General features: G+C 28.6%; 1 protein-coding gene across 1 annotated transcript in view; it reads left to right on the top strand.

Annotated features, from left to right (window-relative positions):
• Window positions 1-21,801, top strand: part of LOC136989577 (uncharacterized) — a 59,228-nt gene extending 37,427 nt beyond the window's left edge. The window contains exons 2-13 of the mRNA XM_067287795.1: window positions 6,900-6,996; window positions 7,735-7,979; window positions 8,723-8,779; window positions 12,050-12,110; window positions 12,407-12,476; window positions 13,697-13,835; window positions 16,270-16,320; window positions 20,100-20,172; window positions 20,254-20,409; window positions 20,485-20,550; window positions 20,680-20,990; window positions 21,067-21,801. Of these exons, the coding sequence (XP_067143896.1) occupies window positions 6,900-6,996; window positions 7,735-7,979; window positions 8,723-8,779; window positions 12,050-12,110; window positions 12,407-12,476; window positions 13,697-13,835; window positions 16,270-16,320; window positions 20,100-20,172; window positions 20,254-20,409; window positions 20,485-20,550; window positions 20,680-20,990; window positions 21,067-21,462 (1,722 nt within the window). The 3' untranslated portion in view covers window positions 21,463-21,801. The remainder of the gene's footprint in view (window positions 1-6,899; window positions 6,997-7,734; window positions 7,980-8,722; window positions 8,780-12,049; window positions 12,111-12,406; window positions 12,477-13,696; window positions 13,836-16,269; window positions 16,321-20,099; window positions 20,173-20,253; window positions 20,410-20,484; window positions 20,551-20,679; window positions 20,991-21,066) is intronic.
• Window positions 21,802-22,969: the final 1,168 nt, after the last annotated feature.

Below are 22,969 nucleotides of genomic sequence, written 5' to 3'. Positions count from 1 at the left end.
TGGGCGCCACTTGCAGAGGGGCGCCCAAATGGTCTCCAAGACAAACTATATGTGTTTCTGGAGGGGGAGAGGGTAGGGTTACCAACCGTGTCATTTTCGCCTGGAGACTGCAGTTTTGGTGACATTTATCCAGTCTCCAGTTTTACTAGTAATTTCGCCAGGAATATCAATGTTTTACTTATTATTCTTTAATATTAAAATTTAAAATCGGTTTGTTAATTATTCTGTAACATTCACATTATTCTTCATATTTCCAGATCGAAAACTTTTGTTGAAAATTTGCATACAAAATTATCATTACGATAAGCGCCATCTACATTTCATTATTAAACACTCATGTCATCGAGATTACTGGAAGGGTCGCCATATTTCGCTACCATAGGCTGCGTTGCTAGATTTGGCTACTTTGTGCAAAATTTGGCTATCCTTTTATCAGTTTCGCATAAAAAATATCATTTGGCGCATTGGCTACTTTTTGGGCTACAAAAATTTGACTTGGCTGCGTTTTTGGCTACATTTATAAAATATATTATTTGAATAAAAATGCACTTTAAAATGGTGTTTCGTCGTTTTTTATTAATTAGAGACCCAAATAAAACAAATATTTGTGTTTTTCAAATAAATTTTTGTTTGTCTCCTTTAATAAATGAATTCATTTATTTCTAAGTAAAAATTGAAAAATTGTAGAAGTAATTTTTTAAAATATCCTTTTTTGTGATAAAGTTTTAATACTTATTACTATAATGAAGATATTCTATATGACAAAATAATTTTACTTCAAAAGAACAATTTAAAAAAACTTTGAAATGAGGAGTTATCAACAGAAAAAATATGGCTGTCTATTTTTAAAACCCTTGACTGAAATCAAACAAATTGTTGGCAAAGTTCGAAGCGTACCTGTAAGCAATGCATTTGTGGAAAGAATTTTTTCTATAATGGAATCTGCTTGGAGAAATGATAGAAGTAGAATGAGAGTGGAGCTCGTTAAAGCAGAGTTAGGCATTCGAATTAATTTCGATGTGAGCTGCGAAGCTTTTCATTCTTATTTATTTCAACATGACCAAAAAAAATTGTTGCAAGTAGCAAAATCAGAAAAAAAATATAATTTTAAGAAATAAGAAGCATTACAATTATACTTACTATATAAAATAATGTTGGATTGTTAACTGTGTAATACTATATATAAATATATATACTGTACTCGTATATGATAATATAATTGTCGAATAAATAAAATATTGTGACTGTTTATTTTGGGGGGGCAATCCTCCAGGCGAGTAATTGGCAAATGTTGGCAACTCTAGGAGAGGGGTGCCAATAAAGTGTCGGGTGCCAGTTATGCTCGCTACGCCACTGCTTCAAGCAGTAACTTATCATGTACATCATTTCTAGATTGTTTATAGATGAAAGCACATTTACATACATATCTCAGTTGCTTATGAAATATTGCAGCATATTTTTTCCTGTGTATGTGTTTTTTTTTTTTTAACTCTTTCCGCCCTGTGGGCACTAAGAGGGCCTCTTTTAGTAGGCCCATTATGGGTTCGGCCAGGCCCACAATGGTGTGACCGGGTGGTGAGGGACGGGGCCCGACATATCCGAATGGACCACCCCCCGAAAAATTCCTGGGGATTATTCGACCCGTTCGGATTCGATCCCGGGTCCCCCAGAGCGGTAGGCTGCCACCTTTACCGCTCGGCCATCCGGCCGTTCCTGTGTATGTTAAACAAGGAATTAATTGAATTAATTGAAGCTTGTGATTTAATTATTAATATTTATTAAAGCATATTTGAGAAGTAGTAAATATGTGTCTTTTTTTAAATTAGTTCTGTTAAAATTTTAATTCTTAATATCTTAAATTGTTGTTTATAATATTGACTAACATGTTAGCAATGCTTGATAAAATACAATTTCATTATATATATTTCTTAAAGAGAGTACAGTAGAGCATCGATTATCGGACTCAATTGGGGACTGGGGTTGGTCGGATAACTGAAAAGTCGGATAACCAAAAAGTATGAAAAAATACATTATTAGTATAGTGTATTAGGCCTGGTTTAAATACTAGCCTCCCTTTCATGGTTGAGCCAGTGCTGCCAGCTAACACATGCAAAAATTTAACAAAAATAATATTAAAGTAGCCAAGACATAACCAAATATTGTAGCATCACATCACTAGCGGACATTTGAATTTGCCGACTAGAACGCAACCGGTTAACTGATAAGTCGGTTAATCGGGGGTCAGATAATCGATGCTCTACTGTAATTGTAAGAGGTAAAAAATATAATCTTTCATAAATAAAATTTTATTAAAAGGTAATTGAAAATAAAAATATTGTAACTAATTTTGCCAGATCATGCTTTTTTTTTTCTTTTTACTCTTTCTACACTATGGGCACTAAAATAGGGTAACCAGATTTTTTTTGGCAAATCTGGGACATATCAATCATCACTTTTTAGGGTACACAGTAGCAGCCTACATGTGTAAGTATTGTCAAATGGTTACTATACATACATACACATGAGACCTGAACATTTTAATTTGGATTGATCTCATTTGCTTCAATCAAATAACCCTCCAATAAGGTTTATAGTCATCTACTTTTGGTACATTTTTAGCTATATTTTTTGTTGGGCTGCAGTTTGAAAAATTGTTAGATCTATAAATTCCCATTGTCATCTGTTGTCTGTCCTTCCTTATTCTTGAAAATGGAGTTAGATAGATGGAAGTTGAGACTGTATATTGAAAGTTTAGGAGCAGGAAGCTGTGATTAATTATATACAAACTTCTGATTTGGACCAGAGGTCATGTTATTTTAAGTCAAAATTTCCTCCTGAAAAGAAGTTAGACAGATGACCAACGCGAATCTATTGCTAATAGGAAAGTAGGATGTATGTACAGGGGCAAGATACTACTAAAAAATTGAGACTACTGTGATGAAGAATTGCAGCCTGAAATTGTGATGATGTCACAATAAATAATTGCTCATTCTCATTTTAAAATTTGGCTCCTTTTTTGCATTTCTTCAAAAAATTGGTTACTTCATTAAAAAAAATTACTTGGAAATGCTGAAGACATTGGACACGTCCTCTGATAGAAAAACTGTGATAGTGACAATATAAGATCAAAAATGGGGACTGTTTCCTGAAATTGGGGACAGATGGTCACCCTAACTAAGAGGACCTTTTTGTCAGGTCCATTATGAGTTCAGCCAGGTCCAAAATGCGGCAGCTAAGTGGTGAAGGATGGGGCCCTATATATCTGGAACAAATCACTTCTCAAAAAAATTCATAGAGTTTTTTGACCCATCTAGATTCATTCCTGGGTCCCACAGAATAGTCTGACACCTTAAACTCTTGGTTATATGGCCATCAAGATCATGCATGCTTGTCAAATTTGCAATTGGGTTGCAACTGCTTAAAAATATCAGTATAAACATAGAATAATGGAGGAAATATCATATCTCTCTTGTTGCATAATGCCACTTTCCTTTCAGTAGCTAAAATTGGAATACTTTTTTTCATGAAATTTCTTTTATATATTTTGAAGAGCATTTCCTTCAAATTTCAAAATAATTTATTCATGTGCTCTTACTCCAATAGAGGTAAATAAATTTTCTCTCACTCCAGCGAGAACAGATGAATGAATTTATATTATATATCAGTGATTCACTAACTTTATAATTTTGACAAGTTGTTTTATGGGATAGATTTTGGCAGATCTCTCAAATATTTAATGTTTTCAAAATTTTAGTTAATATTTTATTTTATACATGGTGAATAAAGCATTGCTAAATATAAGCAGATGTAGCATTTTTAATTTTTAGGTACATTTTTGTGATTTTATTTTTTTGAGGATTATCTATTGATGTTTTAAAAAAATTTTTTTTAAAATATATTCAGAGACATCAGGAGCTGTGGAATCACAGTTTAAGAATCACTGTTGTTAGTAATTATTAAGCTTTATTATAAGAAAAATTCACAAACTGTTGATTTTTAATGATTTAAAAGTGAAAAACAGTTTCATGTGTTGTTTTCATGTTTAATCATCCATTTTTGGTTCTAAAATTTTTCAGAAAATAAACAGATTGTAATTGAAATTTCTTAAATTATAGTTAAAACAATGAGGACTAGCCCTAGTGGCGTGCCGTGACATTTGATGATAGGGAAGCTGTGTTTCTGTAAGAAGCCGACTTCCAGGGGCAATCAGTTAATTGCGCGTCAGTAATGGTCTAGGGTCCATTCGTACATGGGTGGTGGCTGTAGAGACAAAGACGACAAGTAATTGACAAAAATCATTTATTTTAACATAAAATAAACATATACTATGTACAAAATAGTTTGCTTTAGGACAACAGCCAGACAATCACCTGGAGAGTGAGAAAAGTCAAAATCGAAGACGAATTCGATCTTCCACCGATCATAGGACGACTTCCTTCCGCGATTTATGATTTCTGCCTGGCAGTTTGATATAAACAATGGGTGTCCGACTACAAACGACTTTCATGTTTTTTTAAACTAATAAATTTTTCTCTAAATTAACCGTTTTCTCGCATCTTTCGTGACGGGTCAGACCTGTCCGGTACATCACATTTCCATAAAAGTTTTAAACAAATACTGGAAATGACAAAAATAAACAATTTATGTATTTTAGTTTTAAAATACAAACAATGCATACATAATACAAATTGATATGATACAAACAATGATAGGATAACTTGTTTTTTTAATTTTTTATAAACTAACTCTATTCAGCGATTTTTCCGCAAAGTCGTTAATTACTTTATCATAAAAGTCGCTGGTCGTCGACTCCATCAACGTATTTAAAAATTCTTTTTCTATCGAAAGCAACGCTAGCGACGACAATTTTTCCTCCGACCGTGTGGCCAACGTATGAATTCGCTCCGTGGTCGAAAAACTGCGCTCAACTGACCCACTGGTAGATGGTACCATAAAAATTAATGATATTAAATCATTAGTACGTCTTTGTTCAGATCGACATTAATTATAATATGTTTTATGTTTAAGAGTTACTTGTCAATATAATCCGGACACGAATATAAATATTGCGCGTCGCTACATAATTTAGATAAATCAAAAAATTTCCCATAAAATTTACTTAATTTAAAGAATTAAAACACGCTTGGAAAAATTGTTAATAATTTTTAATGTTATGAAAAACATCTAAAAGTGATAAAAATTCTAAAGATTTTATGTCTGAAAATCTGTCAATATAATTATAATTTTCTTTTAATTATACTGTAATTAAATATAACTTTGTAAAAAAACATACATAAAAATAACATTGAATACTCTTTACTTTTTAAATCTTAAACAATTCACTTAGTCAGATAACTCCCTACCAGTGGCTAAGGGATAGAATCGTTGGAAGCGTTACGCGTGTGTAGTTTCCACCAGCTAGGGTGGAGGTTGGTGCTCTGTAAAGCGCATGCGCCAATGTCCTCTGGCTGCTTTACACCATGCAGTTATTCTCGCCGTAAAAGCTGTCTCGGAAGCGCTTCCATTCTGCCACTGACATTCGAATATACAATAGCAATCTTATCGTTTTTTTCACATATAATATAGAATTTTTTTAATAGGATACATAATGCAGTTATAATAAAATATTAATTTTAATTAATTTAAAGTACGTTAAAATATGAAAATTTATATTTTAGAAAATACAAGGGAAGGTCATTGGAAGGTGGATGCAGCGCTTCCACCGCTTCCAATGACGGCACGCCACTGCTAGCCACTGTAATTTATAATTGTAGTGGCCAGTCTCCTCAATATCATATTATAGTAGATAATCTCTTCATATAATTGTATATTGAAATTGAGCAAGGATAAGGTTTATATTAGGTGCTGAAATATAGTAAATAGGAATAAGATTTGCTTTGCCATCAAAACAACTTTTTAAATTTAAACCTTATTCCTATTTTTCCATTTTTAGCATCTTAGTACTGGTTTTATATTTTATCAAAAATTAGCAACTATTTATAATTACACCATGATGTATAACAGCATGTAATTAGTTGGGTGATTTTTTTTAAGATTGCAACTATAAGTTTTATACATGTTTATGTATAAAAAGTTGTGTGTAAATCTATTATGTCATAAGTGTATTTACTCGTACATCTAAATTCTATCAATTAAATTTACTATAAATGTTCTAGACCCACATATTATTGTGGTATAGAAGGGGAATGCCTAAGATCATAGATCAGCTTTTTCATGAGATCTTTCATTGATTACTGAAGGAGGAAAAACAGGAGATACAGAATGACATGTAAATATGTACAGTATAAAACTTGTAGTTGCAATTTTAAAAAGACCAGTTCCAATTTTTCATATGCAGTTATAAATTTTTGCAGGATGCATGATGATACAGAATAGGAAATAATGCATTACTTGCATTATCTCTCATCACATATCAATTACTTCATTCCTCAAATAAATTACTTATATATTTCCATAATGTAATCAATATCTGTTTTTCTGTTAAACTTAGAACTTGTAACTAGAAGAGTTTCACTTTATAATATAGAAAGTTTATATATATTTATATTAAAATGTAAATATCATATACATCAAGTTTATGTCAGATAAAAAATTACAGTTCTTGTCCATATTGATTAATCTAATATTGTTTACATGAAATGAAAATTAATATAACAAACATTCATGAACAAGTTTGTATGCAGTTCAATCTTCAATCAAACCGTACTTGATCAAAGATTGAATTGCATTTTTAAAATTTTATAAATTTTAATTACAAATTTAATTTAAATTTATTGTATTAAATGTAAGCTTTATTAAATGTATCATATTAGATAAAATTATATTATTTAAAGTATATTTCTGTTATCATTGAAGTATCCTTTTTTTTAAATATTTAGATGATTTGTACTTTTCAATGTCTTATTGCCATCACATTCTTTCTCAGTGTAAATTGTTTTCATTCATTTGAAGATTTGGAAAAATTAGTTCTGCAAGGTATGTTACATCTTAATATATATTCAAATAAAATTTAATTTCTTAATTTACAGATTTTTAATTATCAAATAGGCTATGACTTTTCATGTAGGGTGACCAGATGTCTCCAATTTCCAGGGACTGTCCCTGGTTTTTCCTGCTTTAGATATTTGATTATAAAATCAATCTTTGAATAGAAGAATTTTACTCCAATTCAATACTCCAATTTAATATCACCAATTTATAAATCAGTACATAAATAAATTTTAGAAAAGTAACCAAAGTTCAATCAGGTTTAGATCCCATTTTCACTGATTCTGAAATGTTTTTCTGGTTTGATTGTAAATATTATAGTCAGCCTATTTTATGCTATATGCATTTTTGAATCTATTACATTATGTTTAAATACATATTCTAGCCTCATATGTATTAGTTCAATAGTAAGAAATTTACAATACTAAACACTTTAAAAGCTAAAATATATAAAATCATCCAAAAGACAATTAACTAAGATATATTTTTTCACAATTCTTTCGGCTTCTTACAAAAAAAAACAGCTTTCCTATCATCAAATTCATGTATGCGACTGAAAAATACATTCTGCAATGTTTATTTAAATTTAAAAGGAATTTTTTAAAATAATTTATATTATAAATTTTTATACTTTTTGTTTTGTGGAGTTAATCGATTTGTCAAGTGAACGGCACATATGTACATTATAAATTATAGAATGTATAATTTTTTAATATTTTTCTTCAGATTTAGAAAATGAATTTCAAAATTCAACAGTATCACCTCTGAACAATCAGACAGAAGGCATTAGCTCTACAACTTCTGTGGATTACAACTGGAATCTAACATTTTCTTATACTTATACCAAGAAGGTCTTTAAACTGACAATCATTTCCGATAGTCATAAATCTCCTTATGAAAGTTACACTGTTGAACTTAGACATCCAGGATTTTTAAACCCTCTTGAAATTGAAAAAGTATCTGCTGTCCAGGTAAAATTCTGTTTATATATTACTAATTATTGATAAATTTATATATGTTTTTAATAAATACACATATAAAATTTTCTTGTATTTCTACTATTGTATTTCAAAGTCATTCAGAGATTTTCAAAAAAAATCAGTCCATATATCTATAATTTTATTTCAAAGAAATGAAGAAAAGTTTAGCTCTCTGGGTCAGTGGCATATTCAGATATCATCATAAGAGGGAAGGGGGAAGCACTGAATAGTTTGTGTGTAAAAAAATTTTTTTAGATAAATATAAAAAAATCATATGTATGCACATAAAAATATATTTTATAAAAAAGGATATAATAGTTTTATTTTTGTTATATTTTATTATTCATTTATTGTTAAGTTTTATTAATACCCTAAGCCCTGACGATGCCTGTGTAATATTGAAATATTTGTATGAGATACTATAACAGAATACATGAAAAATCCTGATAATTCTGAATAACAAACATTAGACTAAGTTTAGCCAAAAATTCTACTTAATATATTTTATTTAATGAATGATTAATGAAACAAATTAATTCCAAATTTAATAAATTTGGAATTAATTTGTTGTAAAATTGGAAGTAATAATGGTCAGGAACCCCTGGTGTAGATCATATTTGATTTATATCTAAAAAATATTGATAATTCTTATTTAATATTAGTTTAACATTAGTTTTGAAACAATTACAATGTTGATCTAATTTTATTTCTTAATTTTTTCATGATTATCTTAGCCAAAAACTACAGTGAATTTAACAAAAGTTGTGCCATATACCAAAAATAAATTTAAAGTAAGTAATAAATATTTTAAAATATTTATATTAATTCAGTATAAAACTTTAGTTTATTATTAATTAATTAATTTATTTATTTATTAGTACAAGTTGCCCTCCATTTATATGAGATGTAAAACAAACAAATATGATAATTATATATTTACAGATGATTAACAAAATCATAAATTTAACATAACAATATTATAAATAATAATAAATAAAAACTGAGATAAACACACTAATTTAATGTTGTATGTTTAATTTATTTTTGTTTTTATTTTATTTATTTATTATTTATATATTACTGCATATTCACATAAATATTAACTTTGTGTTTTTGGATTCTAACTCTTTTGGACTTTGATTTAACAATTTTATATTTTTAATTTAATGTTAACCAACACCTTTACAATATGTTTGATTCAGAATTACTTTTTGATTTGATTTATTGCTGAGACAGATGAGTCTAAAAACGTTTTATCAAATAAAAATCAGACTCCTTAACCTATTAGTGTTTTGACTTGTTTAATGTACTGTGGAGTCAATGGAGGATGAAACTAGAAGTAATTATTTATAGGTATATGGAAAATAAACTGTTTTGTCAAAATTTAGAAATAGTTTGTTGAAATCTCATTAATAGATGACACTCAAAAAATAAATAAATAAATAAACGTTTACAAATTAATTTTGTTTTCAGCATTTAATAAGAATAAAGACAATTGTGCAATTATTTAATTTGCAACATAATTGTATCCTATCAATAATAATAGAAATTTATTTATTTTGAAACAACTTTTTTGCATACTGATATGTAAGAGAATTAGATATTTTAGCTTAATAATCCTGATTGGATATGTTACTGAAAGTTACAGATAGCCAAATGACCATATTTCTTTGATTATAAGTCAACCCCAGGAAATCAAAAATGAAAATTTATTAATCAAGTGTAAGGAATAAAATTTACACCATATAATTATTCATTTGTTGTCATTAGATGACTTAGATTCATTGTCACTGTCTTGATACAGAGCATCATCTTTTGTGCCATCAAGTGCATTCGATATCAAACTTTTTAAATGCACCAGTGACAACTTCTATAGAAATACTTTTTCACATGTGCATACAAAATTTGCAGAAACTTATCTGTGGTGGCTTCTGGGGATATTTTTCCAAACTTTCAACTATGTTGGTAAAGGGTGTCACATACTTTACCAACCATATTAAAGATATTAATTCTATACCGAGGAACATTTTTTAAACCATGAAAAAATTTAAATCAGGTAATGCAATCAGGTAAATATGGCATACAGAAATTCTGTCAGTTTTCAACTACAGTAATTTCAAGTTTATTCTAAATTATTAATAAAAATTAATTAAAATTTTCTAATTAGGATAATTTAAAAAATTCAGCAACAAGTTACATAACTTTCCTGGCTGTTATCAGATTTTATTTAAAAAATAACTCATATTATTAATTATTATAAAGTGACAAAAGCTTAATCTTAAGGATAGAGATAAATTTTATGAAAAATTGTAAGTGCTAATAATGAGTAAAATCTTTAAGTCCAACATCACTTGAGATATGACACACAACCCTCTCTATCTCCCACCCAATTGACTTTTAACCACCAAAATTTAATAGCATCAATACATTTTACACACAAGTTACAATGCCAAATTTTATTTCTTAATCATTACTCCATTCTGAGATATGATATTAAACAAAATGGGTTAATGTTACCTTAGGTAGCCAAAATGGCAGCTCGTCTCTGAAACAGTGGGGACACATGTACTAACCTAACCTAACCTATTCTAATAAATTACCCCTATTCTAATATTTTGGTTGGCAATAATTATGGTAATTTATTAGAATAGGTTAGGTTAGGTTAGTACATGCATCCCTACTGTTTCAGAGATTAGCCGCCATCTTGGCTACCTAAGGTAACATTAACCACAAAATGTATACCAACAAACACACATATCTACAGAATTTTTTTTTCTTGAATTTTGTTGACTTGGGTTCAGGAGGTCTCAAAACCCAGATTTGCAAAAAACCCAGAGAGTCAATTTAACATAATTCCAATACTTTCCCTTGTTCAGGAATATTTATACATAACAGTTAGGAAAGTAAAAAGAAAATTCATTTTTAATTCAGAATTTAACTTATTATTATTTTTTTATTTTCTAAAAGGATTTCCAAATTCTGCATTGAAGATTCAGTTATAAATTTCTTTTAATTTAATGCAATGTAAAGTACAGTTATCATTTGTTATAATGTATAATTTTGTCATTTATTCTATATAATCATGGATAAATTGATGAAATAAAATATGATGGAGAATCAAAAAAATTGTTTGACAATTTTTTCCTTTGCTATTATAATGCAAATACCAGTTTTAAAATTATGTCAAAATGTAGACATCCTTCCTGCAATTGCCTCATAATTGCCCTTCCAATCATTTTTCTGGTAAAATGGAATTGGTAATGAGTTGTGATCATATCTGTGAAAAATGAGCTTGTCCTTGGCATAATTTTTGCAAAGTTAGCAGCATGAAAGTAGCTGCAGACTAGCATCAAAGTTGGAAATATATACTATATATATAGGCCCATATACATGGGCTTATATTATAAGAACAGCCCACCAAGAAATTGGGAATTTCCCTGTGGACTAGTCCACTACTGTGAACAAGTTGAAAAACTGGATGCATCACAGATAAACTGCAAATGGGCAAAGGTATTGTTAAACTTGGTGGCTGTTTAGAAGAAAAGGCCTGGATTTTTGACCAAAGACATGATCCTTTTGATGACAACACAAGACAATGTTGTCAAAAGTGTTAAGGTACTCTTGAAGAAATTCTTTTGGAAAGGTCTGGACCATTCACCATACAGTCCAGATCTTGCATCCAGTAATTTCCATCTTTAACCTAAGCTGAAGTACATTTTGCAAAGTCAACATTTCCAGTCAGACAATGATGTGGAAGTTACATTGCAGGGGTGCTTTAAGAGACTGGCCTAAATTTCTTCAGATATGGTATGGAAAGAGTAGTGTAATGCTGGGTCAAATTCAATGATTATACAGTAAAATAGAAGAGTTGTTTGATGTGCATTGTAATATTGCTTTTGTTCCAAAAAAAGAAAATAAGTTGTCAAACTTGTTTTTGATTCTCACTTGTAATATTTCTCATAAAAAAATATATGAAGTTAATTAGACAATTTTCATATAATAAGCATTTAAAACAAGAATAGTTTTGTGATATTTATTATATAAACATTTTTTTTATTTAGATTATTTCTTATTATGGAAAATATAAAAGTCACATAAATGAAATAAACCTGAATTTAGGAGGTAACGTATTAATACATAAGTTAATTTAATTTATATTTAGTTAATTGTTGGAAGTGAACCAACAAGGTTAATATCATTTGGGTTTTTAAATGTTTCAAAGATTTACTCTTATAACTTTCTTGTTAATTTGAATTTTGATTATTGTTTGGAAGACTTTTTGACTTAAAACATTGATTTTCATATCAGTTCAAAAATTATCTTTTTCTTAACTTAATATGTATAAATTTTAAAAATTATATTATAAATAGATAACCAAATGTAAAATTTACTTTTAACAATTACGTTTCATTTTTCAGGTTATATCCTCACTTCTATTAATTGCAATTCATTGAGTCCTAAGTTAAAGATGATTCCAAATTGGAAAGAGTAAGTAGGATATATTTGTAAAAATATATTTGTATATTTGTATTTGTATTGATTTTAAATAAATTATAATAGTTAAAAATATTAATTTAAGATGCATTTTTTTCACATTTCTGAGTCTAAATTCAGTGTTTCATTTGTTAAATGTGTTCTCATCATATATTTTAAAGGGGTAGAAAATTGTTTATTGAGGCAGAAATTTAATGCATTTTCATTACTTTTTTCTGAATAATAGAAAACTAAACTCTCTGTTTAGATGCATTATGTTCATTAGTCTACTTTGTTACTGTTCAAAACTCTTGAAATCACTTTGTGGGAAAGAACAAATAAATATAAAATCAAACATAAGCAGTATCGGAAAACAAAAATACTTCAGTCTGAATTTCTGCAACTAAAGACAGACAAGAAGAATGGCTTATCAATTGAAAACTGTTCTACTTTTTTATAAAACAGCTTTCAGTATTATATTTACTGGCATATTTTTGTATTTGTACTTTTAATTCTTACTGTTCAACACTACACTAAGAGCTTTGGAGTACCTGGAATCAATATTCTATATTGAAATCTTACAAACAACTGTGCTTGAAGTGTGATTCAAATCTGTAACAAACTCAACACATCTGGTTTTCAGATTGACCAGAACTCTATTGTATTTGCCTTTTAAACAGAAGTCCATTATGAAGAGGCAAAATAATACTTCAGCTTCTTTTATAAATTCTTTTAAACTATATTTATTTCCAATATTTTCATGAAAATCTTTTTCATGCTAGTGTGTCTTTAAATTCAAACGAAAATTCAATATTAGAAGTAAAACAGCATAGTATTGGACCAAATATCCAGCTTCCATAAACCTGGAAATGCCAGAAAACTGACTAGTTTTGAATTTGGTTAGCTGTAGTTTTGTTTTGGTTTCTGTGGTATACACATTGCATGACAGTTTCAGTGTGACTGCTGGCAAACACTGTTAAATACAGTTTCATTTTTTAGTTTCTCTTGTTTATTTTATATTTTAAGTATTTATTTTGCCTGTGTCCATAAAACCAGAAAATCCAAAAATCAGACCACTTCTGGTCCCAAGCTTGCCAGATATTTTATCCAATACTATATTATGAAGGATATACTAGTTTATTTTTTAAGTATATTTTTCAATAAAACTCACCAAAATTTAAATTTTTTATGGAAAATATTGATAATTAGAAATGATTATAAATTTTTTTTTATAGGATGAGTATGACAATTGTAATTAAATCAAAAAATCCAAAAAAATGTTTTCACATTTATAGCTTTTATTTGGGAAAATTCACAAGCAAATGCCCCAAGATTGATAAAATTTTATATCAAATGAATGTAACTTATGATGAAGTAAGTATTTTTCTTCATTTTTTTTTAGTTTGTAATATTTGTTAAATAATTATTTTTCAGAAAGCATAAAGAAATTGGAAGTTTATTTAAGCTTTCAAGCATCTTAAGATAGCCTTAACTTTTAAAATGTTAAGATAAAAATGCTTGAAAATGTTAGAAGTTCTTAAATAATTGTCATATTTCTAAACTTTACAAAAGTGTCATTTCATCATTTTCAAATATTTTAATATCAGTCATGAAATAGTTTTTAAGTTTCAAATGATCAGTGACATTTGTTAAGACCCTAAGATTAGGCCGAGGTCTACTGGTCTACAAAAAAAAAATAGAAAAGGAGTTGGCTTACAGAAAACGTATTTATTTGTATCTAACACCAACATGGAAACATAAAAACTCATACACGAAATCCCTTGCAATCTCACGTGTCTAGAGTACGATTAGCATGCGTACAGCACCTTCACTTCCTTGTCCTTATTTAACACGTAACGGTCTTCACACAATCCCTACACTAACAAGTGTTCCTTAGAACATTGAACTCGCAGTGACTCCATAACTACAATGACGTCTAACCGACAATTATCCTGCGTGGAGAAAAAAAATAATTGTTTGAGACGATACCTCAGACCTCCCTACATATGTATTAATTCACTTTACTTCATTAGTTTCTCATACAGCTTCGATGGAGTTTGATTCTCGTCCTTGTCTCCTTTGTTCCCAGGAACTCTCCGATTCTCACTCACATGCTCGCTTTATGTCCTTCGATGACACCGGTCCAGGTGAGGCGGATGAAGTTAGGCCTCCAAAAAATCAGGGAAAAAGGTGCCCTTCCATGCCTGGACCTTCTATTTATACAGTTCTCTGCTGCCATCTTCCACATGATCCTTCGGCAACCAATCCAAGGGTCCCTTTTGCACGCGTCCCTCAAAGGTGGTTCGAAAAGGGGTCATGTGTCATCTATGAACAACAAAATAAAGAAAGGAAAGCCCGATACAATAATGATGCGATAATAATAATCCGATACAATAATAATGCGATAATAATAACACGATACAATAAAAGTAACGCAAAGTTATGTCCAATGATATATATACACATACAAAACTGAACAATCAAAAAGTGGTGGAGCACTACACATTTAATATCATTCTCAATAAATTAATGAATGATTTCAAGTAACAAAAGGATATAAAATGATATTATTTGATGTCATTTGACATTATGTATTCAAATCGTAAATTGTTTTTAAATATTTACAAACTTTTAACAGTTCTTGTATATAAAGTAAATGATTGCAGATAATAATTTAAATTCATTTTCTGTCAGTTAACATCAATTGATATCATTTATTGTTAGCAAATAATATCAAATGATACTCAAACACTAAGTCTTGAATATATCATATCATATAAATGCATACAATTGAACCTTAAAAGTAAAATTCCAGAAAAGTTTAATGCACATAAAACACAAACGTTTTCAAACTACATAGGAGATTATCTTCAGGTTAAGGCGTTCTGAAATGGAATTCAGAAAATAGAACATTCTTAAGATTATTTGAAAAATTGTATAACAAAAATTTAAAAAAATTTTTTTTATAAATAATTTTCTATATTGATTGTTCCTGTTGGGATAAGGATTGCCAAGCCAGGCTTCTGTTATATGGAAATCTAAGCATCAGGATACTAAAAGCTCTTGAGATATTCAAATCTGAAAAAAGGGGCAATTGCATCAATTTTAAAAATGAAAAACAACTAGCTTATGCCTGGAAATCTTTATAACAACAGGAACAGTCGATATAGAAAATTATTTATAAAAAATTTATACCAAATTTATAAAATCTATCCCTACCCTCAGAATTAAGCTTTTTACTATTTTATAATAATTAAAAATATAAAAAGTTTTTAAATAAAATATAACAGATGGTGCCACATACAGTTTTGAATGTGGCTGGGAAGGTCAAGCATCTCATTGCTGGATTTTTTTTCCTTAAAAACTCTTTTTTCTAAAAAACTTCAGACTTTTTCCTATAAATATACATTTTTCTTTTTAAAATGTAATGTATTGATAATTATAAAAGAACTTGTGGCCTGAAAAGTAGCTACTATAAACTGAAGAGGAACATGGCTGTCCAAATTGCATATTTAATAAACTAGAATGGCAATTAGTCTAAGTGAAAATATTTCCCAAAACATGTGATAAATCATCAGGTTAGATGTCGATATAGAAACTTAATAAACATTAACATTATCATTCTGTAGATTAAAGTGCATTTAAGTGAGATTAAAATTCAAGCAACAAGTGCATATCTTGAGAAATAGTGTTTTACATAATAGTAATAACTCTTAATAATTTAGAATATTTCAAAAACTTAAATTTGATTAAATATTATTACTATTTAAATATGTTTATATAATACTAATTTTTTTATTTTTTTCAGAAAGTAGTAGTAAAATTTGAGAATCTTACATTTGGAAAATATTGTTTATCGGTAAGTTCTTTGCATAAATAATTACTGAATATACATTATTTTATTATTTGTGACAAAAGAAAAGATATTAAACATTTTTCATTTTCATTTAATGAAAAATCATTCTATCAATGTAAAGGAATACTTAACTAAGGGACAGTATGTATTTATTTAAGGCTTGAGTATTGAATAAAACAATTTATATACAGATATGGTAAGTAGAACATTATTCAGTGGTGTATAAGATTACTAGCTGACCTGGCCATGCGTTGTTGTTGCTCAAAATGTATCTATTATAAATGTGTAACTCTTCCCCCGTGGGGGGAATATCGAAAAATCCCTTTTTAGTGTATATTCTGTTGACGTCACCTATTAAAACGCAATTAAAAACGCAAAAAACCGCATGTAAAATAGTATAAATAGAAGCCGAGTTCTTCACAGTAAGCCTTAATCCTGTCCCTTTCCCCGCTGGGGAATATCGAAAAATCCCTTTTTAGTGTATATTCTGTTGACGTCACCTATTAAAACGCAATTAAAAACGCAAAAAAACCGCATGTAAAATAGTATAAATAGAAGCCCAGTTCTTCACAGTATGCCTTAATCCTGTCCCTTTCCCCGCTGGGGAATATCAAAAAATCCCTTTTTAGTGTATATTCTGTTGACGTCACCTATTAAAACGCAATTAAAAACGCAAAAAAACCGCATGTAAAATAGTATAAATAGAAGCCGAGTTCTTCACAGTAAGCCTTAATCCTGTCCCTTTCCCTGCTGGGGAATATCGAAAAATCCCTTTTTAGTGTATATTCTGTTGACGTCACCTATTAAAACGCAATTAAAAACGCAAAAAACCGCATGTAAAATAGTATAAATAGAAGCCGAGTTCTTCACAGTAAGCCTTAATCCCGTCCATCTCCCCCCCGTAGGGAGAATTTCGACATGTATATTATATAAAACCACGTGCATATTCGAATGCAACGTTGTGTCAAAATTTCAAAGGAATCGGTAGGAACAAACAAACGTTGTATTTTATTTATATAGATAGGTAGAAAATGATCTACTTAGGTCCATTCTCACAGAAAAGCATAATGCCTCACAGAAAAGCAAACTTAGGTCGTCTGAAGTTAGCGCCATCTGTTGGACATAAAAGCCTTAATCCATATATAAATATATTTTTGAAAGGGGGGAAATGGTGATCTTCACATATGCCACAAACCTTCGCGGGAATGTATTAAACAACTTCCCAAAGTTTCATGGCAATCGGATAAATGGTGTGGTAATGCATGAAGGACAAACAAACAAACAAACAAACAAACACACACACACACACAGACACAGACAGACAGACACACAGACAGACATACATTCGTTTTTATATATATAGATAATGGAACTAAAAAATTTATAGCTGACTGTACTGTACTTCTTCTATTTTTAGATACATAAATACTTATTATTGTGTTACATATACCCTAAATAAGTGGTAAATTGTACATACTATTTATAGTTTGTCTAAGTACAGTTCATGATGTTCACTTAATGACGTCTCTTGATGTATTTCTCAGAACATATTCTCATCATTAAGTGACATATACCTGCAGGGCCTACAAAAGCTTGGTATCGGCTCAAGGGATAGGGTAGGCCTGTTTTGCTTTTTTTTTTCTGAACAACTGAAATACATAATAAAGCATTTCTTTATTAATAAAAAGCAGTCTTAAAGATTTTATTTTTTGTTAGTAAAAATAACTTTATAGGAATAAGAACCACTACAGACCTGGGGAAAATCCCCAGCTTCCCCATTGTAGACAGTCCTGCATTATATGTATTGTACAGTGCTTTTTAATATGCTTGGTTATAAAAGCTAAGGACTTGACAAAGTACTTTCAGGAAGCAATCTTCCTATTTTCAGAGATGCAAGAAATTAGAATCTAGATTTTTCAAAATTTGGATTCTAATCCTTGCAGCTCTAAATATATTTTCAAAAATATGCAAATAAGTTTACATATACGTTTTCAAATGTAGTTTCAAACATACTAAATATCAAAATATCATTCCAGTTTTAAGAGTATTGCTTAGGGACAGTTCTAAAATAAATACCCTAAAACTTTCAAGTTTATTCGCAAAAACTTTTTGAAATAACATTTGATAACTTTTGAGATAATTTCTTAGCTATTGACCACTTTTTTATGACCTAGAATTTCCAACTTAATATAAAGTTGGAGAAGAAATTATCTTTTCTATAAAGAAAGAAATTTTTCTACAATGATGTGGAAAATTATATAAATAAAAGACATTAATTTATAAGAAATAGGATGTATTTATTATAAACAAGTATATATATAGAGAGAGAGAGATCTGTATTTTATATGATGTTAAGGTCTAAATTTGTTTATTTGAATGAAATAAATACAAAAATATTAGTGAATTCAATTTTCTGAAATATGAAATTGAAAAGAGTGTATGTTTTTTAACAATGAAAAATAGAAATTACTCTATAATAGAAACAGTAAAACATTCATTTTCTTCCAAATTTGTTTGGTTAAAATCTACATACATATATAAATCTCAATGCACACAGGAAAATAAATTATTAAAGCTTATGATGAGAAAGTGATTTCAAAGCTTACTTCACAACTGAAACAATGCTAAAAAGTTTTTTTGAGTAAAAAGAATGCTTTTATGTAATGAAACAAATGTTTTTAAGCAATTAAAATTGCTCAAATGTAGAATACAATTTATAAATTTAAATTCCATGTAAGGTTTGAAAATTTAGAACAAGATAAAATGGTTATAGATAACATTTTAAAATTAAAAACTGCTTAGAGAACTAATAAAAATATACAAATATTTTTATAATAATACAATTGCTTTAATTGAAGCACAGGAGTGTTACACGTGTTTTTGATTAATCCACCATCTTAAGATACAATAAAAAAAAATGACCAATGTTTAAGCATTTGTATGCATAAATAAAAAGATATTAGAAATTTCTGCTCGATAAAAGTATTCTTTTTATTCAAACTTAAATTTATCTATTTTATTATTTACCTATAAAATCTTATTTTAATATAGATATTTCTCGGTGTGATATAATGCTCTAATTTTTTACTTTATAATCTTCATCATAACCTTTTATAATAATTACAGTGATAATCAAATTACATCAAATAGTATACGTTTAATAAAATGAAAATTTGATTCACCCAATAGATAAGCCTCTTCAACCAAATTGATCTAATGTAGAAAATCCAAATGAATAAAATACTTAAATGTGTAAATTTGTTAGCTTCTATCAATAATTTGGAAACTAAGATAATGAAAGTCTTCAGTTGCAGATCACCAATTATTATATTATATAAACTACATCTTTAAAATTACAGGTATTATATAATTTTAAATTGCTTCTTCCAATTAAAAGTAAAAATTTACCTCAACTTATGTATTTTCAAGACAAGAAAATTAAATGCGCTTCCACAGAACTTTTTACAAATTCTACAACTCTAAATCACTGAAATGATTTAGGAGAAAAGAGGCTAGTTTTATTGAGCTTTTCTTAAATGATATAATTTTTGTATTTCATCAAAGTTAGTTTCAATGAACAGATTGTAGTAAAGTATTTCACTGTCAGTTTAAATAGAAATTCAACACTTCCATCAAGTCCAAATTTACCCACACATCACTCGTATAACTCTTTAATATTGCAATTTGGTTGTTGTGATTATTATAGAAGTATAAAGCAAGCATGAAAAATTTCGTACACTTTATCATAATCAAAAATTTTAATTCTGATTGTATTATTTCAGTATGAAGCAATTCATGAAAACTGTCCAGACACAAAATGTATTCCAATGCACAAAGTATTGGAATTTTTTAAAGGTATTACTTAATTAATATAAATTTAATTAAACATTAAAATATTTATTATATTATTATATCTAGTTATTTATAACATAACAGATGACTCTCAGGATATAATAACACCATTACCATCCACAAAGGCTTCCACTTCATTTCCGTATCTTGTCCCCTTAGTTGTTTCTATGACTGTTGTGGTTGCCTTGATTGTTGTTGTTTTAGTTATAATATGGAAAAGAAACATTCATTACAAGCTAAGTATGTAACAAGGACAATTATTACATTGATGAAAAACAATATGTGCCATATTCATTTCACTATCTTTTTTTAAAGTATTTTATGTATCAAATGCGATGAAGAAACCACATGAAAGAAATGATTATCATCAGCAAAAGGAAGGTAAGACATAATTTGCAATAGAATATGTTTTAAAAACAACAATAATAATAATAATAATAATAATATATATATATATATATATATATATATATATATATATACACACACTTATATTTCACTAATTTTTAGCACGAACTGACGAAGACAAGAACCTCAAGAAATTGATTGTTCCCATATTGTACGCTCAAGATTGTGAACCTCAGAATAAAGTAACGGTTGCGTTATTTAAGTTCATAAAAGAGTGTTTTCACGTGGAGGCTATTATAGATGTTGAAGATATTGCAAATGTTAATAAAGGAGATGTTTCTTGGATCGAAAATTTAGTGGATTATAAATGCCCAAAAATATCAACATGCAAGGAAGGGGAAGACAACAAAAGATTGATAATCTTAGAAACTGCATGTGCACTTAAATTATATCGTTCCTGGAAAAATCAACGGGTAAAAATATTGAATTTGTTCAAATATTCTTTAAAATATATACATATTTAATATTTACATTTTTATTTTGTTACAGAATTTATATTATAAAGAGTATAATGCTCTAAACGAACTTTTCGTACGTGGGCTAGATCATCTTTCGAACATTTATATGCATAAAAGGGACTATTGTCATATATTTGTTGCTCGCTTCAGTTATTCCCCGTCTGAAAGAATGGACATCGTTGAAACGAAGAGATTTTTGCTACCAGATTGTCTTGTAGAATTATATAACTGCATACATAACAAAGAAACTGATTTTACAGGTCAACAGTCAGAAATTCTTTTACAAGACTGGGAGAAGAATGACTCGTTCAAGGATCTGAAACAGGCCATAAAGGAGATGGAAGAATATGTCACTAATAACTCGAATTACATCGACGATATGTTTTTATCTGATGTAAGTGATTTAGAAGACGTGTGTGTTGTCTAACTGCCATTTAATATTTGGTAGGTATAGCGTATTCAGTTCCTATGCATTTTCTATCTTGTGATCGTTCTGATCGCAGTTCCAAAATGCATATAAATAGAATTATTGCTTCAAGCTCATATTTTTTTATGATATAGAAACATTTGTTTTACATAAAATCTTAATATTTTTGTATTATATTTGAAATACTGACGTCCTATATCATTGTAGATATCATACTGTATATCATAAAATTTTACATTGCCATTTCGATAATGTAATTCATTTAATAAATCGTTCTCATTGATAATGAAAGTAATTCTGTGATACAAAAGAAATAAAAATAAAAATGATCAGTATTAATGAGTAGAATTTTTTAAAATATGAAATCCTGCTTAAAGATATTTTGGAAATACTGTATATTATTTGATAAAATACAATTATTGATATTTTCATGTGAGATGTCTGTATCTGTAAATAATGTTGTAAATAAATGAAAATTATGGATATACAATATTTCAAAAGTTATAATCACTTTAATGTTGATATCAACATTATAGTGATTATATACAACTTTTACATATACAACTTTTCAGAAATTTATTTGTTGATAAATGCATGTAACTTGTAACTCAACAAATGTTTAAAACAGCTGTTCCCAACCAGTGGTCCGCAAGAGCTAAAATATGGTCTGCGAAAGATTTAAAACTTATTCATTTTAAATTATTATTCTCACATTTGATACAAACTGAATTTAATTTTTACTAAAAATGTTATGTTTTCTATTATAATAGTAGTTAAAGCATGTTACTCTTGAGTTTAACAATTACTTATGTTAAAAGTTTTGATTAAAGTTTATTTTTAGATTGACAGAGTTTATTTTTCTTAAACCTTGTGGTCCCTGCTAAGAACAATGAAATCAAAGTGGTCCCTGGTGAAAAAAAGGTTGGGAACCACTGGTTTAAAACAACAACAGTAGAAGGAATGAGAACACAATTTGACTAGTCCCCCCATTCCTCTGCTTTTGACTTTCTAAACAGGTCCATAGCTAGAGAAAGGCCCTGGAATGACTGGGGACACTGAAAATTTTGACAAATTCAAATAGTATATTTATCTAAGAAGTATAAATTAATGAATTTTTTAATGTTTAAATTTAGAATATTTTTGTACTGGTACTGGTACGTACATTTAATATATACAGTGTGTATATATATATATATATATATACATACATAAATGGATACAGATAAATTATAGTAATATTGAACTAACCAATATATGGACATATGCACTAGTGTATTTTGCAAAAACAATGCAGTACCATAATAAAAGCTCTTCTATTTATTTTTCTTTGTGCTTAGTTCACTAAAGAGTGTTTTAATAAACATTACGTTTAAGACGAATAAAGTTAACAGTATTTAAATTGAAAAGAAATTTATTTTCCACGTTATTTTAAATTTTAATGTAAGAACCGTGTGTGAACACTAATAGTGCGCCTTTCGCATACCAATCCTTGGTCCAGATTGGAATG

Source organism: Centruroides vittatus, unplaced genomic scaffold (genome assembly GCF_030686945.1).
Source record: "Centruroides vittatus isolate TY-2023 unplaced genomic scaffold, ASM3068694v2 contig_13, whole genome shotgun sequence".
NCBI classification, from domain to species: Eukaryota; Metazoa; Arthropoda; class Arachnida; order Scorpiones; family Buthidae; genus Centruroides; species Centruroides vittatus.
Note: the sequence above shows the minus strand (reverse complement) of the source record. Positions and strands in the feature narration are given on the sequence as shown.